Source organism: Mus pahari, chromosome 21, assembly GCF_900095145.1.
Source record: "Mus pahari chromosome 21, PAHARI_EIJ_v1.1, whole genome shotgun sequence".
Taxonomy (NCBI): Eukaryota; Metazoa; Chordata; class Mammalia; order Rodentia; family Muridae; genus Mus; species Mus pahari.
In genome coordinates this window covers 15755498-15773617 of record NC_034610.1, presented here as the reverse complement: position 1 = coordinate 15773617, position 18120 = coordinate 15755498, and the positions used below count along the sequence as shown (strand labels likewise).

Below are 18120 nucleotides of genomic sequence, written 5' to 3'. Positions count from 1 at the left end.
AAATACAATGACACTAAATAGTGCATATAATGAGAAATTTATCTGTTTATTCTTCATTTAATGTTTTGATGGCCTTTTAATTACACGAAGTTTTTTAGTTTGAATCACATACTTTAATTGAATTGTCAGTTGGTATAAGTTTGCCAAACACAATATATTTGCAGCTGTTCTCTCCCACAGTGTGACTGCAAATAAGAAAGCATGCGTATGATATTATATGTGAACATGGCTATGGCTGGCCTCTACTTCTCTACTCTACTCCCTCTCTCTGCTTTTCTACAATAAACACCTTAAACAATGGACTGCCTCTTCTCACCAGGATCAGCAGTGCTGGAGCAATGGAGCTGGTCTCCATCTACAGAGTTGCCTCTCTAACCTTCTACCAGAGGCCTCCCTGCCCTTCCAGCCACTTATGCCATCCAACCCAAGCTGCCACTCAAGCAAGACAAGGACTCTCCTTCCTGCACTTTTCTCTTTGGTCTGGGCAAGAGCCCGCAGGCCTGGCCCTCCCTTCTCAGTTCTTCTGAGACATTGAGCAGCTTCTGTGGTGTCAAAGAGCTAGAACCTGCCATCCTTAGCCTCCATGTAACTTTGAATTATACATGGGATTGTTGCTATAATAAAAAGGAAAAGCTACTAAATTAACAAATGAAGTCCAAGAACATGGCAATAGGAATTGTACTCTTAGTTCAGAGTGAACCTGGAATTCTGGAAAACTTCTCCCTTCTTTTCTACTATTTAATACTTTACTACAAGGAATGTACATTACAGGTAGTACACAATATTTATAAATGTATAAACATATAACTCATTGAACGTTCTCTTCAAAGGGCTTGCCCAGACAATGGGAGCCTTTGTCTGTAACATGTTCTTCAACAATGGGGATGCATTCATAGTCTTGGCAGGAGCTTGTCTATCAGTACCACTTTTCTCTTGAATGTCTTCCAGGCAGTACCTATCAGCCCCAGAAACTCCTTCTGGAAAGAAATCAAAATGAAAACTACAAAGTTTATGGGACTGTTATTTTTTTTTTTCTGCTGGATCCTGTTGCTGCTAGTAAATATGTTTTTCCCTATGTATACATGTACCAAAAGAAATAGGAAAAATAAGACACAAAAGAGAGCTTTCGAATTCTGCCTTTCTCTAGGTCATGACAAAATAGTAGATTCAGTGTACACAGCATTTTGGTAGTTCTCTGTAATTTTATTTTTGGTGCTCATTGTATGTTCCAACATTTTCATGATTTTCACACTTTATGGACATAATAAGAGGGTTCAATGGATCCTCAGCATACATATTTTCCAAAGAACATCCTCTGAGAACAGAGCCACACAGACAATCCTGATACTGGTTTGCACCTTTCTACCATTTTATACTTTCTCTTCCATTTTATAAGGTTATATTGTTCTCTCACATAACCCCAGTTGGTGGGTAATGATTATCACATCCATCATTTTTATGTGTTTTCCTACTTTAGGTCCATTTGTGATGAGTTATCATTCCACATTTTTCAGATTCAGCTTTACTTAGATACTGAATATAAAAATAAAATAATATTAAAGTAAGGCTGTACAATTCTTTGTTGTTGATGATATACTTGTGTCACTTGTATCCTTAAAATATCATTGTAATTGTATAATAATATATGGGGACATTATTTTGATGTTATTATAATTTCACTTCAGAATTGTTCTATATGTTTCCCTATAGCCTACTGTCACCAATTATCTCCCAAGTTTTGTGTGATAAGGTTAGACTCCATTTCATTCATTTGATGTTTGTGGATTGTTCCTTTTGAAACATTTGCCCAACTGTTTCATAAGTGGGCACATTTATAAGGTCAGTCTTGTGTTGTTGTTGTTGTTGTTGTTGTAACCAGTATTCATAGACAGGTTATATTTTTTTCTAGTAGATACCATAGTATTCTACTGAGAAATGAATACGAGACTACACAAGATACATTCAATTCAGTTCCTTATTGATTTCTTCATGTTTTATCACTTACGTATTTTTCAGTTAGATTAATCTAAGAAGATATTATGTACTAGCATACATAATACCTATGCAAGTTAAATTCAGATGATTGACACAGGGTTAGGGAGGGAGCTGATAGTCACAGATTCAAAATACCACCTGAAATACAGTAGTATTTGATAGCATCTGAGGAAATAAGAGATTTTGCTGTAACTATGTGAATTGCTATTAGGCTGAACACATTTAGAGTCAGACACCACAAATAAGAACATTTAATCAACACACAGAAAATTTGATAGATTTTAAAATGAAGTAACTTGGGCTGGAGAGATGGGTTAGTGGTTAAGAGCACTGACTGCTCTTCCAGAGGTCCTGAGTTCAATCAACAGCAACAACATGGTGTCTCACAACCATCTGTAATGGGACCTGATGCCCTTTTCTGGTGAGTCTGAACAAATAAATGAATTATTTTTGAAAATAAATAAAATGAAGTAACTTGAAGGAGGGGCCAGATCTGAGAGAATTTGGAAATCAGGTTAACTATGATCAAGGTATATGTGTGAAATTCTTAATAAATTTATATTTAAAAAAAAGTCATTGCAGAAGTCAGTTGTAATCATGGTAAACTTTAATCACTATTTGTATTTTCCTTTGTTGCCAACAGGAGTATTTCATAGTTAAATGCAGTGGGGAAGAAGTAAGAAAATGAATATGCAGGACTACATTCTGTAAAGGTAGTAAATGCAGTGATCAAGGTTAAAAAAGCAGATAATCTCTCCGCACAATATATGCAGCATGTAAATAGAATAAGTAGAAACAAATTCCAGGATCACATTTCTCTGTAGAAATTTTTATGATTATTTGAATACTCTCCAATAATATCCCTTTATTGGTATCCACACTGGAAGCAAAGTGAGGGAAATGGAAGTGTAATAGTGCTATAAACTCTCACAAGCTAACATGAGTAAAAATATACTGTATAGAGGTCCTTGTACTGAAATATTACCCAGTGTCCTTACAGATCAGAGCTAATTATACAATAAGTATGCCAATAACTAAGCCTATAGAATGCATTTTTTACACAAACAACACAACTCCTTTTCTAGTTCTTCATAGGCCCATGAACAGTATGTAAATAATGCTTTGTTTATAATATTAGAAGACCATCAATGGGAGGAGAGGCCCTTGGTCTTGCAAAGATCTTGTGCCACAGTACAGGAGAATGCCAGGGCCTGGAATCAAGAGTGGATGGATTGGGGAGCAGGGCAGGTGGAGGGTATAGGGAGCTTTGGGGACAGCATTTGAACTGCACATGAAGAAAATATCTAATAATTAAAAAAAATAATATTAGAAGGCTCCATATATTTCAAAAGACCAACATCTAATTTTTTTCTGAGACACAAGGTAATTTCTTAATTATGATGTGATTTAATACACAGATTAATTTTAATGCTTGCAATATTGTACTGTAAAAAATATATATTTCTATTTCCAGTATGAAATAGGAACCTGGTAAGGAAATACTGGATCAAATCAATACAGAAACTAATCAGAGATATCACCAAAGACTGTATCTCCATATTGATTATCTGGGACCTTCAGTCCTAGTGCTTAGATAGCTATACAAATCCAAAGTTTGAACATAGCATATAACATACATTTTTCTTTATTGTTATGTATATTCCTTATATGTGATTCAGAATACTCAGTATTTCAACAACCTGACAACTCAAAATTCTGTATTTACACTGAAATCTAGCTTCCACTTCCCTAGCTATAAATAATGTCTTCTTATAGCCCTCCATTGATGTTGTCATATACAATGCTTATTCCCGGTGGCTAAAATTCTATGAGAAGACTCAGTGTCCCACTTGCTTTACATTTGACCACCTTCCAAATATAACACTACGTGTGATTTAAGATGAAGTAAGATATCCTGCTTCATATGTACCCTTGCACATATCAACCATATGGCACTGTTTTCAACATCTAGTGCTTTAGTGTTGCAAGGGTAGAGTTGTATTGACCAGAACACAGCAAGTACACTGCCAAGTCATCCTAAGTACACTTTATTCAAATTATAGCATATTTTACACAAAAGACAGAAAAAAGTTTTTCTCACACTTTCTAGTTCTTATCAGGTGCAGTTTAGCTAGCAATAGCTTATCTTGGTTCAAGGTGATCCAAACTTCCTTACAGACTGAGTAATCTGACTGCAGTCCACCTCTTAGATGTGCTGTTTCTTATAATGAGAAACAAAATAAAATTCTCATGAGAAAAGGAATATGAAGGCAACTTCCTCAGGTTTGCAGCTTACTTGGAAAAATACCAGGATTCTCTGCCTGAGAATGTATACCTCCTCTTTATCTTAGTATGCTAAGATTCACAGATACATCCGAAGTTGCCCAGAAGCCAGCAAGCTGGGAACAGTTTACCCATGCCAATTCTCTACACAATATGTTTAGTATTTTAAAGAAATTATTTTCTTTTTAAAAAAGAAAGGAATTAAATATCCTGAGCAAGCAAAACCTCAAGCTTTCTTTTTAGACATCCTGTAACTTAACATGATATGGCCTTACCCTGAGAACATTTTTGCCAGTTCAACTATGGACCAGGATAAGCCCTTTCAAGGTCACTATTCTTAGCAAATACAATATCTTTTGTCCTATGATTGGTTGTAATCCTAAGCTTTCTTATACACCATTTTTGCTTCCAAACAATAAGTTTTGAATTTCTTTCTGACTTAACTGCAATTTTTCACCCTAGACCAGATTAAGAGTTAGCACTAGTTAAGGTTACATGTAGTCACTGTTACACTGACTTTAAATTTTCTGGGTAAAATAGGTTAAACATCACTCCTAAATTCTACCTCATATAAAATTTCAAGGTGTGTCATTAAATAACCAAAAGCCTTGGAAAAATCATAAAAATATATTTTATTCTTAGTTCTTTAGTGAGGTATATGTTGTATGTTCAATAGTCTGACCTTATTACAGCTCCTTCCTTCCTTCCTTCCTTCCTTCCTTCCTTCCTTCCTTCCTTCCTTCCTTCCTTCCTTCCTTCCTTTATGCTTTATTTCTTTATATCCTAAGTGAAACCTTCTCCAGGTGCCCCCCTCACTGTTGTTCCTCTCAAATCCTCTATACATCTCCTCTGAAAGAGTGAACAACACTCTAGATCTCTCCCCTCCATGACACATCAATTCTCTGTACAATCATGGGCATCGTCTTCCACTGAAGCCAAACAAGGCAGATCTTTTGACACTGATGCCAGAGTTAGGCTACAGCTTCAGAGATAAACCCTATTCTAGTTATTTAGGGACCCATAAGGAGACTGACTTGTATGTCTGGTACATTTGTACAGGAGTCCTCCTTCTAGCCAGTGCATGGTCTTTGGTTGGTGGGTCAGTCTCTGATAGCACCCAGGTGTCAAGGTTATTTGACTCTGTTGGTCTACATATGGATATCCTACCCTCTTTAGGGCCTTCCATCTTTCCACCAACTATTCCATAAGAGTTCCCGAGATCAGTCTGATATTTGACTTTGGTTATCTACACCTGTTTCAGATAGCTGCTGAGGTGAAGTTCATTTTCCCCTCAAGATTACATGCACAGTAGCTTATTAAAACAATACTGTATAATAAAAGAACATCTGGAGGTATCAGCATCCCAGACCTCAAACTGTACTACAGAGCTATAGTAATAAAAACTGCATTGTACTGGTATATTAAGAGACAGGTTGATCAATGAAATAAAATTGAAGATCCAGAAATAAACCAAAAACCTATAGGTGCTTAATTTTTGACAAAGAAGCCAAAACCATGCAACGGTGGAACAAAATATCTACTTACAGCCTGCTTCAACTTTTCTCATTCAAAGTTCCTAACTCTCCCACATTCCTTCGAAAAAATTGTTCAGCCAGATCCTTCTTAATGGTACCAATTTTCACATTTGTTACTTTTGTTCTGTTGTGTACTAACATCATAACTAAAAACAACTTTAAGAAGAGGTAGATCATTTGGATATTTGTATCATTTTAGACTGTTCATCACTGCTGGGAAGCAGTACAGAAAGGAACAGGCATAATTTCAGGAGCTGTAAGCTGAGTAATCACATTGTCAAGTACAAATCTGTTAAAATCATTTCCCTCCTCAGTATAAAAATTTCTCCATAAAGGATATCCCATTCAATATTCTCCAAATAGCACAAACAAATGGGGAACAGGTGGTAAGGTTTTGTTTTTGTTTTTTGTTTTTGGCAAATTTCTCATTCAAACCAACACATTTTCTATCTGGGAATCCTTGACTATTCCAGAACAGCTTTATATGTTTTTAATTTACTGAAATATATTCTTGAAACCCACAGATATGTGGGAACTGAATGAATAGGTGAATCAAAAGGGTAGATGTCTGATGTGGGGTGTCCTGCTTTAGTATGTTTAATATCCTTAAATCCTCAATGAATTATTCTTCTTGGCCAGAAGACAAATATTAAGCTGCTACAGTTTTTCTATACTAATGGTAAAAGACTAATGCTCCAAATATCTCTCATGAAGATTGATAGCGAGTTACTGTATTTCCACTAAGTACTTTTATATTAAAAATGTACCCATGGCTTACTTAAACCTATTATTTAAAAATGACACTTGATTTTTTTTTTTTGGTGAAGGATAGATATTTGCATGTAAATCACTGAATTTGAACACATAGGGCTGTATTCAGAGTTTGTGTAATTTCCATGGTGATGTTTGTATTTTGTAAGCAAGTTAAAGTATGACAATGATATTTGGTACAAGTCATTAATTCAGACATTTCAGTAGTTAATCCTGAATTTCTAACTGAACATATTTAGCCCTATATGATAACAGTGGAAATTGCTGGGATCTAATAATTAACAATCAGCTGAATTTTCCGTAAAAGAATTAAGAGGATGGAATAGAATTAGACACAGAAACTTTTTTGCAAAATTCTTACACAGCAGACCTAAGTATGCTCAGAACACTCTGAAATAGTTATCCCTCAGGGGTCATGAGAATATAAGGGTTTATAGCTCTACCAAACACTATATCTTTATAGACAATTTTAAAAAAATCTTAAAAAGCATTAGTAAGTAGCTATAGAAAAATTATCTGAACAGATATAGGCTCCCAAAAGAAGTGTTTTCATTGCCACATCAGGTGTAATGAAAAGTACAGTTTCAAAGGAAGATGAGATCATAGACTATGACTGCTATCTCACAGTTGAGATGTTTTCTTCCCCCTAATGCTGGATTTCTGAAATTTTAGGATATCTTGAAATACACACTGAGGTGAATTTTTGGTACAGAGAATGAGTCAGATGAGAAGTTTTATTTGATGTGAGAAGCAATACTTCTAAAATAGAGAGCTCTGTGATAAGGATTTTACATGGACAATTAATTTCAGAAGTTGGAAACACATGAAGTGCAAACTTGGACTTCCGATTCTATGAACATCTTATATTTTATTGTTTTTCCAAAATTTTGATTTATCATTATATCCTTTTAAAATTTTTAAATATTTCATTGATTTACATTCCAGTCATTGCCCCCATTCACTGTCCCTGCACAGTTCCTCATCCCATTCCTTCCCCCTGGGTCCAAGGGGGTACTCCTCAAATAGGCCTCCCACTTTTTTGTAGCCCCAATCTCTGATGAATTAAGTACATCTCCCACTGAGGCTAAACAAGGCAGACTTCTCAGAATGGTACACATATACCATATGTGTTGAGGGCTCAGTCTCTGAGAACTCCCTGGGTTCTAGGTTGCTTAAGACTCCTGGCCTTCCTATGGGCTCACTCTCCCTTTCATTTTCTTCAATCCATTCCCTATTTCAACCATAGGGGTCTCCAAATTCTGCCCCATTGGTGGCTGAAATGTAGTGAAGAAGATGAGAACTTCAGAATTTGTTATGTGAGAGTTTTACAAAGGAGTCTTTGAATTTTATTTCAATACAGCCTTCTCTGGGTTGTTTTCCACAGATTAAATTAATTAATTTATTAAAACAATCCTTTTGAATCATGTATCCTGGCTGCATCCAGCTACAGGAGGCTTCAAGTCTTCAGCCTTAGACATGAAAAAGACATGGTTGCCATTTCATTGAACAGGCCACACACAATACCATTGTAATTGAGTTATATGTTGGATATAGCTCACTTCTTAAGAAACAGAGGTTATACCAAAGACAGGAAGGGAACTAAGTTTTCTTAACAAATTAATATGACCTTTTAGCCAAAGATGATAGCAGTCTGGTTTCTCATTTTATCTTGTCACACTTATGTTCTGCAATGACTGATTCTATTTCTGTTCTGATTCTGGTTCTATGGGATACTGACTTGGGGACATAGGGGATGGATTTGAGTCTAACAAGATTGTAGATCACCCTACATGGCAACAAGTGGAAATAGCAAAGCACATCAGATTATTTCTCAGACCTTGGGAGTTCTTTCTGAGTCATGAATTCTTTTATTTCAACCTGCATTGGGACTCTGGGGACACCCTGGTGAGACTGGAGTTCAAGAAATCTGAGCACATCTTATCAAGTTTTCAATTCCCAGTGTTGGGGAACCATGATAATTAAGTTCAAAGTGTACCATGAAAGGATAGTTTCCATGAGCTTGGTGCAAAAGAGAGGACTCCATTTTTATGAGTCCTTCCTCCTTTACTCCTCATCTGAGAATCCCCAAATCCTACACTACATGACAAATGCCACATAATCACTGGCAAAATTACAGGATTAAATTGTTGCTAAGCCATTCTATTCAAACAAAGTAACTATAGAACTTCAAACTTCTGGCATGGAAATTTACCCTATGGAAAACCTCTTCCCAATTTCCAAGGTTTATATAGGCCTGATAAGGGCTAATGAAGTATTTGTGGACAAGCTGTTTTGTTGAATACTACATGAGAAAGCTGCTTCATTCAATGTCATCTAAAAGAGCTTTAACATTAAAGAATTTAACACTGGAATATCAGGGTTGTTTTGATTAATATTTAACTGGATTTTGAATATTTCTTTTTTCCCCTTTTTAATTGGCTATTTTATTTATTTACATTTCAAATGTTATCCCCTTTCCCAGTTTCCCCTCCAGAAACCTCCTATCTCCTCCCCCTCTATTGATTCTTATTTTGTGACTGATTAAATGGTCAATTTTGGCGAAGGTACCATGAGGTTATGAGAAAAAAGTATGTTGTTTTGTTTTAAAGTGAAATGTTTTATATACATTTATCAAACATATTTTACATTTATAATACATGTTATACGCACACATATATATCATATATATACATATATAAAAATGCGTATATATATATATATATATATATATATATATATTCCTCATTCCTTTATATATATCCTATGCATCCTATTAGATCACTATGAAATTGGGCTACATTTCAATATCAATGAAACCATGCAAAGCCCACATACTCATAACTGAACAACTATACTCAATAATGACTTAGTCATTGATGAAATAAAAGAAATAAAGAAAGAAATTAAAGACATTCTAGAATCCAATGAAAATAAGACACAGCAACCTCATGGGACACAAGAAAAGCGGTGCTAATAGGAAAATTCATGGTTCATGAAGAAATTTGAGAGATTCTAAACTGGAAACTTAATAGCTCACGTATCCAAGAGTAGTAGGGAAGAAAATAATCAAACCCAGGTCAGATATTAAACAACAAAGAAAATGATACACAGAATCACCAAAACCAAGACATGGTTCTTTGACAAAATCAAAAAGATAGAGAAACCCTTGTCAAAATAACTAAAGGACACAAAGACAGTATCCAAATTAACAAAATCAGAAACATTAAAAGGGAAACATAAAAACAGAAACTGAGGATATTTTTGAAAATCATCAGACCTTACTAAAAAATAATACACTCAACAAAGCTAGAAAATACAGACTAAATGGATGATTTTCTAGACATATACAACATACCAAAATTTACCCAAGATCATGTAAACTGTGTAAACTGTTTCATAACGCCTAAGGAAATAGAAGCAGTCAGTAAAAACCTCCTTAAAAAATAAAGCTCAAAAAAATAAAAAAATAAAAAAATAAAGCTCAAGGAAAGATGGTTTTAGTGCAGAATTCTCCCAGAACTTCAAAATTATCACTAAACAATCAGAAATAGCAGAAAATGTATTTTTTTACAGTCACAGAAAACTCATAATTATTGTAACCTTCAATGCCATGCCTTGTTCTCAAGTTCAGAAAGTTAGGCAACATCAAGTATTTAATACACTTCTCAAGTTTCAAATTCCGATCTTGGTTTTTTTCCATGGTGTATGATCTACAGTTTCAATCATATTTTTTTATTAAATGTGTTGCTACCTACCAGTGACTGTGAATGTTATTCAGAAAATGATAAAGCAATGACTTAAGAAAAATGATATGTGGCAGATGTGTATCATGATACCTAAAAGCTTTAGCACTAACCATTTCAGATTTTAGCATTGTTTGCCATATTCCAATCCATAAACAAAAAAGATATTATCATATTTTATTATCTACATGAGATATTTACTCAAGTTCTGAACATCATTTTCTTCTGAAGCCCATCACATATAGCAAAAAAAAATAAAAATAATAAATAAAAAACTCCTTCTTCTGGATGAATTTCCACTGAGTCTGATTACAACCCTGAATCCTCTTCCCAAACATGAACATTTACTTTCTTCTATAATCATTTTGTCTCCCATGCATGCTGAAACAGGGTACTCAAATGAAATTTTTTTCTGTGAAGAATGTTGTGTTTGGGATATACATAGAACAGGGTAGTATTAACGTAATTTTCACAGTGAAGTAACTGAGTGAAATAGAATGTGTGAATGTGATTTAAAATGACCTTATACTAGGAAGAATATTGAAATTGTGTGTCACTACCCACACAACCTATCCTGAGATACAAACTAGGACAGTTATTAACAGATCCTAAAGCATCTAGCAAGAGCAGATATTGGGCTGGATCACAGAAGCTGTTCTCCAGATAACTCAGAAGATTTAACAGCTGTAATGTAGCATGCTTTTTCATTGTCTCTCATACTTGAAACTACAGTCTTGAAACATGTTAATATAAGTCAGTTTCAGAAACTAGGGAATGTCTTTTTCTCCGTGTCCTATATCTACTCCCAATTCAAATATCTCAAGCTATAGGATTTTTTGTGTTCACTATGACAAAAAGTGTTACAAAATAATCCACACATTTCAGGTACTTTAAATCATGGTGAAAATAGTCAATACTCCTATCACTTGATCACAGAAAAATGGACCACATTTCATGAGTATATAGTTACTATCATTTTGTACTGATCCTTTATCCTGATGATCACAGCTCAAGTAGTTCATTTTACTTTCCTTTATTTGTTCTCACAAGATCTATTTTTAAATTCTCTTCAAGCTCCATTACTTTACTGATACCTTTTGGATAGAAAATATCACTGAAGTATCTAATGATTTCAATCATTATTTTCCTGTGGAAAATAGATACGAACATTGTTTATTCTTTACAGGTGAGACCTGATGGGAGGAACAGCTCATGAAAAATAGTTCATTACTTATAGATCATTGGCTTAAATCTTTGAGCTTTTATCACCTTCCATAATAATCTGGTTTTAAGTGGCTGCACTTACCTATTTCCCTTCTTCCATAGTCTTAACTATAATAGTTTACATCAGGAATTTTCAATCCTTACTGGTACTGTGGTCAGAAGCTCTAGGTGCCTTTCAGGAAACAGGTAAACAGGACAGTTGAAAAGAAGGAAGGAAAGAAGCAAACCGTAAGAAACAACTAAACAAACAGAAACCTTTATTTGGCAAAGTATGACAAATAGTATGATTATACAGCTGTAAATATAATAACCTACTGTACAATGATTGCAATGCAACTACTTATCACAGCCTTTCTTATATATATGGCTCCCAATTTTACCAACAATTTTTTACCACCAGTTTTACATGAGAGCTATACACAGGGTTTAAAGAGGTTAATCTGCATTTGTCTGAATCAGAAATTATTTAGTGGGTCACCACAAGAGTTTTACTTTGCCTGGTCCTGTTTAATGGACCATGCAAAGAACAACTATGAAAAGGTTAAAAGGAGCTGAACAAGTACTGTTGCAGGCACGGTCATGTTTGGTTATGGCCGATGGGGCATTTCTTGCTAAGTCCAGGCTGGTTATGTGTGGTGGAGCTATGCCTACTGAAGCACAAGTATGTGGAGTCAATTGCAGTCACTTTGAGGCATTAGTGTAATTTTTCAGAGTGTCCAGGAAATTATTGAAGTATTCAGGATCCACAAAGACAGTCCCTCCAATGGACAGTAACCCTTCTGGATGGCAGCTTCTCAGTATTGTGTGGAGCAAGGCAATTTTTTTGTCTACTGTTAATCTAAGGGTCATATTCTCTACAAGATTAGGTTAGTGAAAGAAAATTTGAATAAAAATATTTGTTCTCCTTAAATGCATCGTCATTAACCTCATTTACATGTGTTCATATTTTCATTCCATCATTAGGAAGAATTTAATCTTTTGATATGTTTCTTCAGTTCTGGATTTCTTTTAACTACACCTTAGATTTAATTCCACATACTAAAATTATACTAACTTTTTAAACTGCAATGTGGGTCAGGACATGATCACCTTTGTGGCTGTGGCTCTCTTCAATGACCATCTTTGCAGTTGTTCAGAAAGTCCCCACTTTAACATATGCCTTGTCGAACTCAGTGTTTACTTTCTTGCTTTATGTAATTTTCTTTTCTGACTTGACCATTCTTTTTTGTTTTTTGTTTTGGGTTGTTTGTTTGTTTGTTTGTTTTGAGACGGGGTTTCTGTGTGTAACCCTGGATGCCCTGGAACTCACTCTGTAGACCAGGCTAGCCTCGAACTCAGAAATTCACCTGCCTCTGCCTCCCAACTGCTGGGATTAAAGGCATGACTTGACCATTCTTAATTAATGGTCTGACCTTGTATACCATCTCTAGTGTCCTCTTTATTTGCTGAGCCTGTATGACCTCTAACAGCTCCCTGTACTACTCTAAACATCTAACTACAGGACTTTGATCATTGTTGGGTTTTATAGATCTTTTAATTAAAAATATTTACACAGAACAAGTTCTAATAAATACAAAGAATATGAGGTTTGCTGTTTTCACTGCTTACATTACTGATACAAGAAAATTATGAGAATATGGATTTGGAGTGATCTAGGTAATTGATAGTATTTTGTGCTCGCTAAGGCATTGATTTTCAGCAGATTGTTTGCAAATGGTTGCCTTTCATTACTTCACAGGGCAGAAGAGTTAGGGTGTGATGGGAAGAAGGTAAAAAGTCACAACTTACTTGTGAATGTAGCTTCTCTGGTGGATCAGCAAGAGGATTTGATTGTTCTTTAGACAGATCTTAATTGGGGGTCTAATGTAAGTCAATACAGTATGGAGATGATATCATATCATAAGAAATGTTGCCTGGGACCTGCTGTCAGTGTCTATCTCCTGAAGAATGACAAAATCTGAACATAAGTTACCAGATCTTAATGATAATTTACTACCTGCATAACTTATAAATTATCTCATAGTTATTTATATCTGCATGGCCATAAACATAGTATATTCAGTATTTTCTGTATACCCACAGAATCATTCATTCACTATATTCATAGTTGAAATAGATGGGAATGGTCTATTGAATTCATCTTCACTGTCAAATATGAAAAAATCATTTTCCTTTGTTACCACCTTGACTTCTCTTTCTGTATCTAATTTGTCATTACATCAATGTGATTATTTATATAAAATATTTTCTATATATAAAAAGCATAGCTCTGTAAATTTTAACGCATATTTTTCTTTTGAAATACAAACTGCACATTCATCCTAAGTTTTGTATAATATTATGCCAATAACCAAGTCATTTAACTTGTCAATATTCCAATCCTCTGTTGATTGAATCATTGCATTGAGATATAGATTAACTATATCTCTGTCAGGAAGACAACCTAGCCTAAAGACATCTACAGAGTGGGCCATAAAAAGTATTAACTTCTGCCTGATAGTTAGAGATTCACCTAATGGTATTTTTTTTTCAAATAACAGGTGTAATAGTTATCAATGCCAATAAATTTTGAGATACTTCTATAAATCATCAACATACCATACATTGACTATAAGCCTAAAATATGCAAGAGAAATATTGGAAAATACAATGCAGTAAAATTCCAGCAAACACTCTGATTATGATTATTTAATTAGGAACTACTAACAATTATGGCAGTTGGTATATAAAAATGAGATTATCATTTACTGGGAGTCTTAAAAATTAATAAATAAAAGAAGCAAACAAAAATATTACCAACATTAATATTACCACAGACTTAGATAAAAAATGTTACCATTATTTTTGAACTGCATAAGTTTTTTTCCACTTTAAAAATTTGACATTGATCTAGTCATACCATAGTTGGTTTATACATAGCATAAGACAACAGTAAGTAAAATTGTGTAATCATTATAAACATATATGACATATTGATTTTAAAAAGTTATATCATAAAAACATGATATTTTTTCACAATTATGTTTCCTTATGGAAAGGTTATCCAGTGACGATATAATTTGTTCACTCAGTTTCTAGAAACTGAGAGTAAATATTGAATCCCAACATATGTGATCTTCCTCAAACAATATTAATTAGGATTGCTAAAACAGAGTACTATTTTCACAATAGAATAGTAGTACAATAGAACAAGCTGCTTGATACCAACCTGTTATACTACTACATGTATTAGTTTTAAAAGATTAAAACCCACACTCTGAGTACAGTTTTCCTTAGAAAGACCAGTGGATAGGCATTAGTTTTATGTTGATATTTTGTATGAGAAGAGGAACTTAAAATTTACATAGTGTGGGAAAGAAACCATACACTCAATATTCTGCGATTTCGTTATGGGATTTGGTGATTTCTAAATCAGAGAAAGCTTAATCTTGGCATAGTTGAGTCATGATTCATCACAAAAGGTCCCAGTGTAGGAAAACACATTGAAATGATTGCTGTGATATTCACCAACCACCAATCAGGATTATATACAAGAGCAATGCAACCTTGTAAGATGGAAGAGAGGGCATAAAATCCTATAAAGGTGGACACCAAGGCCAGTATCCTGTGGGTAGCTATGGACTCAGGACATGTTCTGTAGCCAGTGGTGATGCTGTGGATATGTTGAACGCTTTGCCTGTGCATATAGAGAATGATAACCATGGAGATGCTGGACCAGATGATAATGAAAGAAAACAAAATTTCAGGAAGAACAAAAAATGCAGTATATAATGAGCTCGTAAAGTCATCATGAACTACAATGGAGCAGTATTTCAAATGATTTTTATGTGTAAGGTTCTTTATGTTCTCTTTGTTATACATGTAAACAGGAAATATCAGATTTAATGCCATGTAGAGAATCCAGAAAAGAGAAGTGAAGAGACCAATATGATTTGGGGCTTTGAGTTTAAGACTCATCGAAAAAGAGTTCCTAGGACTGATGGTGATTGCCTGGAAGACACTCAAGAAGCAGGTGGTACTAATGGACATGTTTCTGCCCAGCCTTTGAATATATAAAAGGAATTTGCAGCAAAAATCATTGATAAATCCTTTTATTCCAAAAGTTTGCATTGTATGGAGCAGTCCTTTAGAAAGAAGGAGCAAAAAGTTAGCAGTGAATAGGTGTGTAAGAATCAAATTTGTAGTCTTTATTGTATGTTTAATATAGTAATTGAATAGGTAGCAGGTAAGAAGAGAGAAATTTCCCAGAATTCCAACTGTACTCTGAAATAAGAACACTGTACCTATTATCAAATCCTTGAGGTCCATTCTGTCATTTAGCAATTTGTCCTTAAACTGTTGCAAAATCACTTCCTTGGGTTATTAACTTGAACTCCTGGAGACCTGGTTGTTGATGTGAAAAAATTGCATGGGCTCTAGATTGTAATGCTCTAGTCGTCAACCTAAAAGGAGAGTTCTGACTCAGAAAATCATTTTGTCAGAAATATTTGACAAAAATATTTTTTCAGTAACACTGCTGAAATCTTCCAATCTATATATTTATGAAAAGTATTTCCAGACCTTTGCATAGAAATATCAGTACGAAGAGTAAGTCTAAGTACCTGGTAGAGAATCAATGACCCGTGAATAAAAACATAAAGATTACTCACTGCTAAATTCACAAATGAACTTCCAGTTACAACTTATATTGAAGATAAAGTGATGTTAATTACTCTCTTATGAAAATAAAGAAAAAAAAAGAAAAAAGAGAAAAGAGAAATCTATGTATTTCTCATCTGAAATTTAAACAAAATAAAATTTTCTCCAAAATAATGCATGTATTTCTTTGTTCTCACAGAATGCACCATTTATTATATAGTAAAAGCAACTAACCACAATGTTTGATTGACCCAATAGAAAACATTTAATGATCTAAGTCATTATAATTTATAAAATACACATAGATATTGGGATTCTTGCTTTTTTACACAGATACAGAAATCGTAAGCAGAGATCTCTTACTAAATAAACAACAAAATAAAAAATATGAATCATTTCCATCACAGTCAGGAAGAAAGTGAGAATATTGAGTAAAAAATTACCTGAATGTACAATATTCTTATGAGATCCAATGTCTGGTGTCATTGAGCAGTAAAGGATATCTAATGATAAATCCATAGAAAACAATACATATTTATATGATTGGGGATATCTTTAACCTCAAATATAGGAAGAGAAGACAACTAACACTAGTCAACCTGACCAAATTAATGAAAGCAAGTAATTAAGTAAAAGAATCTTTTTAAATTCATGAACATGGACTACATCCACCTTAAATGGATTCAAGACTTCCATCTTAGACATGAAAAGGACATGGTTATCATTTCGTGTAACAGACCTTACAGAACCACTTGTAATTGAAATTATAGGTTGCAGCACACTTCTCAAGAAATAGTGGTTTAATTATACATAGGAATGGCATTAGATTTTTTTTAACTAATTAATATGACATTTTAGACAAAGATAGACAGGCTGGTTTATCATTCTATCTACTTATGCTTATGTTCTATGATACCATGCTCTATTTCTGCTATGTTTGTTTCTATGGTATCCTGATTTGGGGACATGGTTGTTCGGACATTACAAGATTTAAAATCCCCATACAGGGCAACAATTGGAAATGGGACAGCATGTCTGGTTAATTATCATCCATTATGACTTCTTTAGATGTTCTTTATTTTAACCTGCATTGGTACTCAGGGAACACCCTGGTGAGACTTGTGTTCAAGAAATCTAAGCATCACTTGTCAGGTTTTCAATATCTAATGTTGGGAAACCCTGCTATAATATTATGGTCAATGTCTGCCATGCCAAGATTAGTCCCAGGGGTTTGGTACAGAGTAGAAGACTCACTTTCTATCAGGATTTCCTACACTCTACCTGGTCTACAAAGTGAGTTCCAGAACAGCCAGGGCTACACAGAGAAACCCTGTCTTGAAAAAAACCAAAAAAAAGACCGGGTCTTCTTACTATGACATGATAAAATTTTCTTCTAGTAAACCCAGCCTAAACCATCACAAAGACCCCTCAATGAAAAACTGCTGCAGAAACAAAATCTTTACTCATTAGCAAAATTTAGACTTACAATTTCCTAAATCAGTAGGTCTCTTGATGAGAGCAAGAGCAGAAGTGTTGATGTTAGGCACTGATGAAATACCCACCCCAGCTCTGAGACTTGGTCTACTCCAGACCAGTTTACACCTCCTGCTATTTCCCCTGCTGCTGCCCCAGCCCCAGATCATGCCATGCAGCCAAGACTTTTTTCATCAGTGCCCACCAGGCTTACTTAGGTTTTAATTGTCTACAATCTGTGAGACTGTCAGCCAGTTGCTTTCTGAAATACCACCGTGTTTTGAAAAACAAAACAAAAAAACAAAACAAACAAAAAACCAATAAAATAGCTGTAACAATAAAGAGCTTTAAAACCGAGATAAAACTGTGTCTTACAACCTCCCAACCTTCCACATTTTCTGTCTTTGTCTCTCTGTATCTCTGTCTGTCTCTGTCTCTCTGTCTCTGTCTCTGTCTCT

General features: G+C 34.5%; 1 protein-coding gene and 1 pseudogene across 1 annotated transcript; one reads left to right on the top strand and one right to left on the bottom strand.

The window, feature by feature from the left end:
* Window positions 1-648: 648 nt before the first annotated feature.
* Window positions 649-1530, top strand: LOC110338547 (annotated as a pseudogene).
* Window positions 1531-14962: 13432 nt separating this feature from the next.
* On the bottom strand, window positions 14963-15859 carry LOC110337853 (vomeronasal type-1 receptor 2-like). Its single transcript, XM_021220886.1, has one exon. It carries the CDS (start codon window positions 15857-15859, stop codon window positions 14963-14965), a length of 897 nt encoding a protein of 298 aa, XP_021076545.1.
* Window positions 15860-18120: the final 2261 nt, after the last annotated feature.

Coding starts and splice junctions, on each gene's coding strand:
- LOC110337853 (XM_021220886.1), bottom strand. CDS start 15,859: ATGGACCTCAAGGATTTGATAATAGGTACAGTGTTCTTATTTCAGAGT.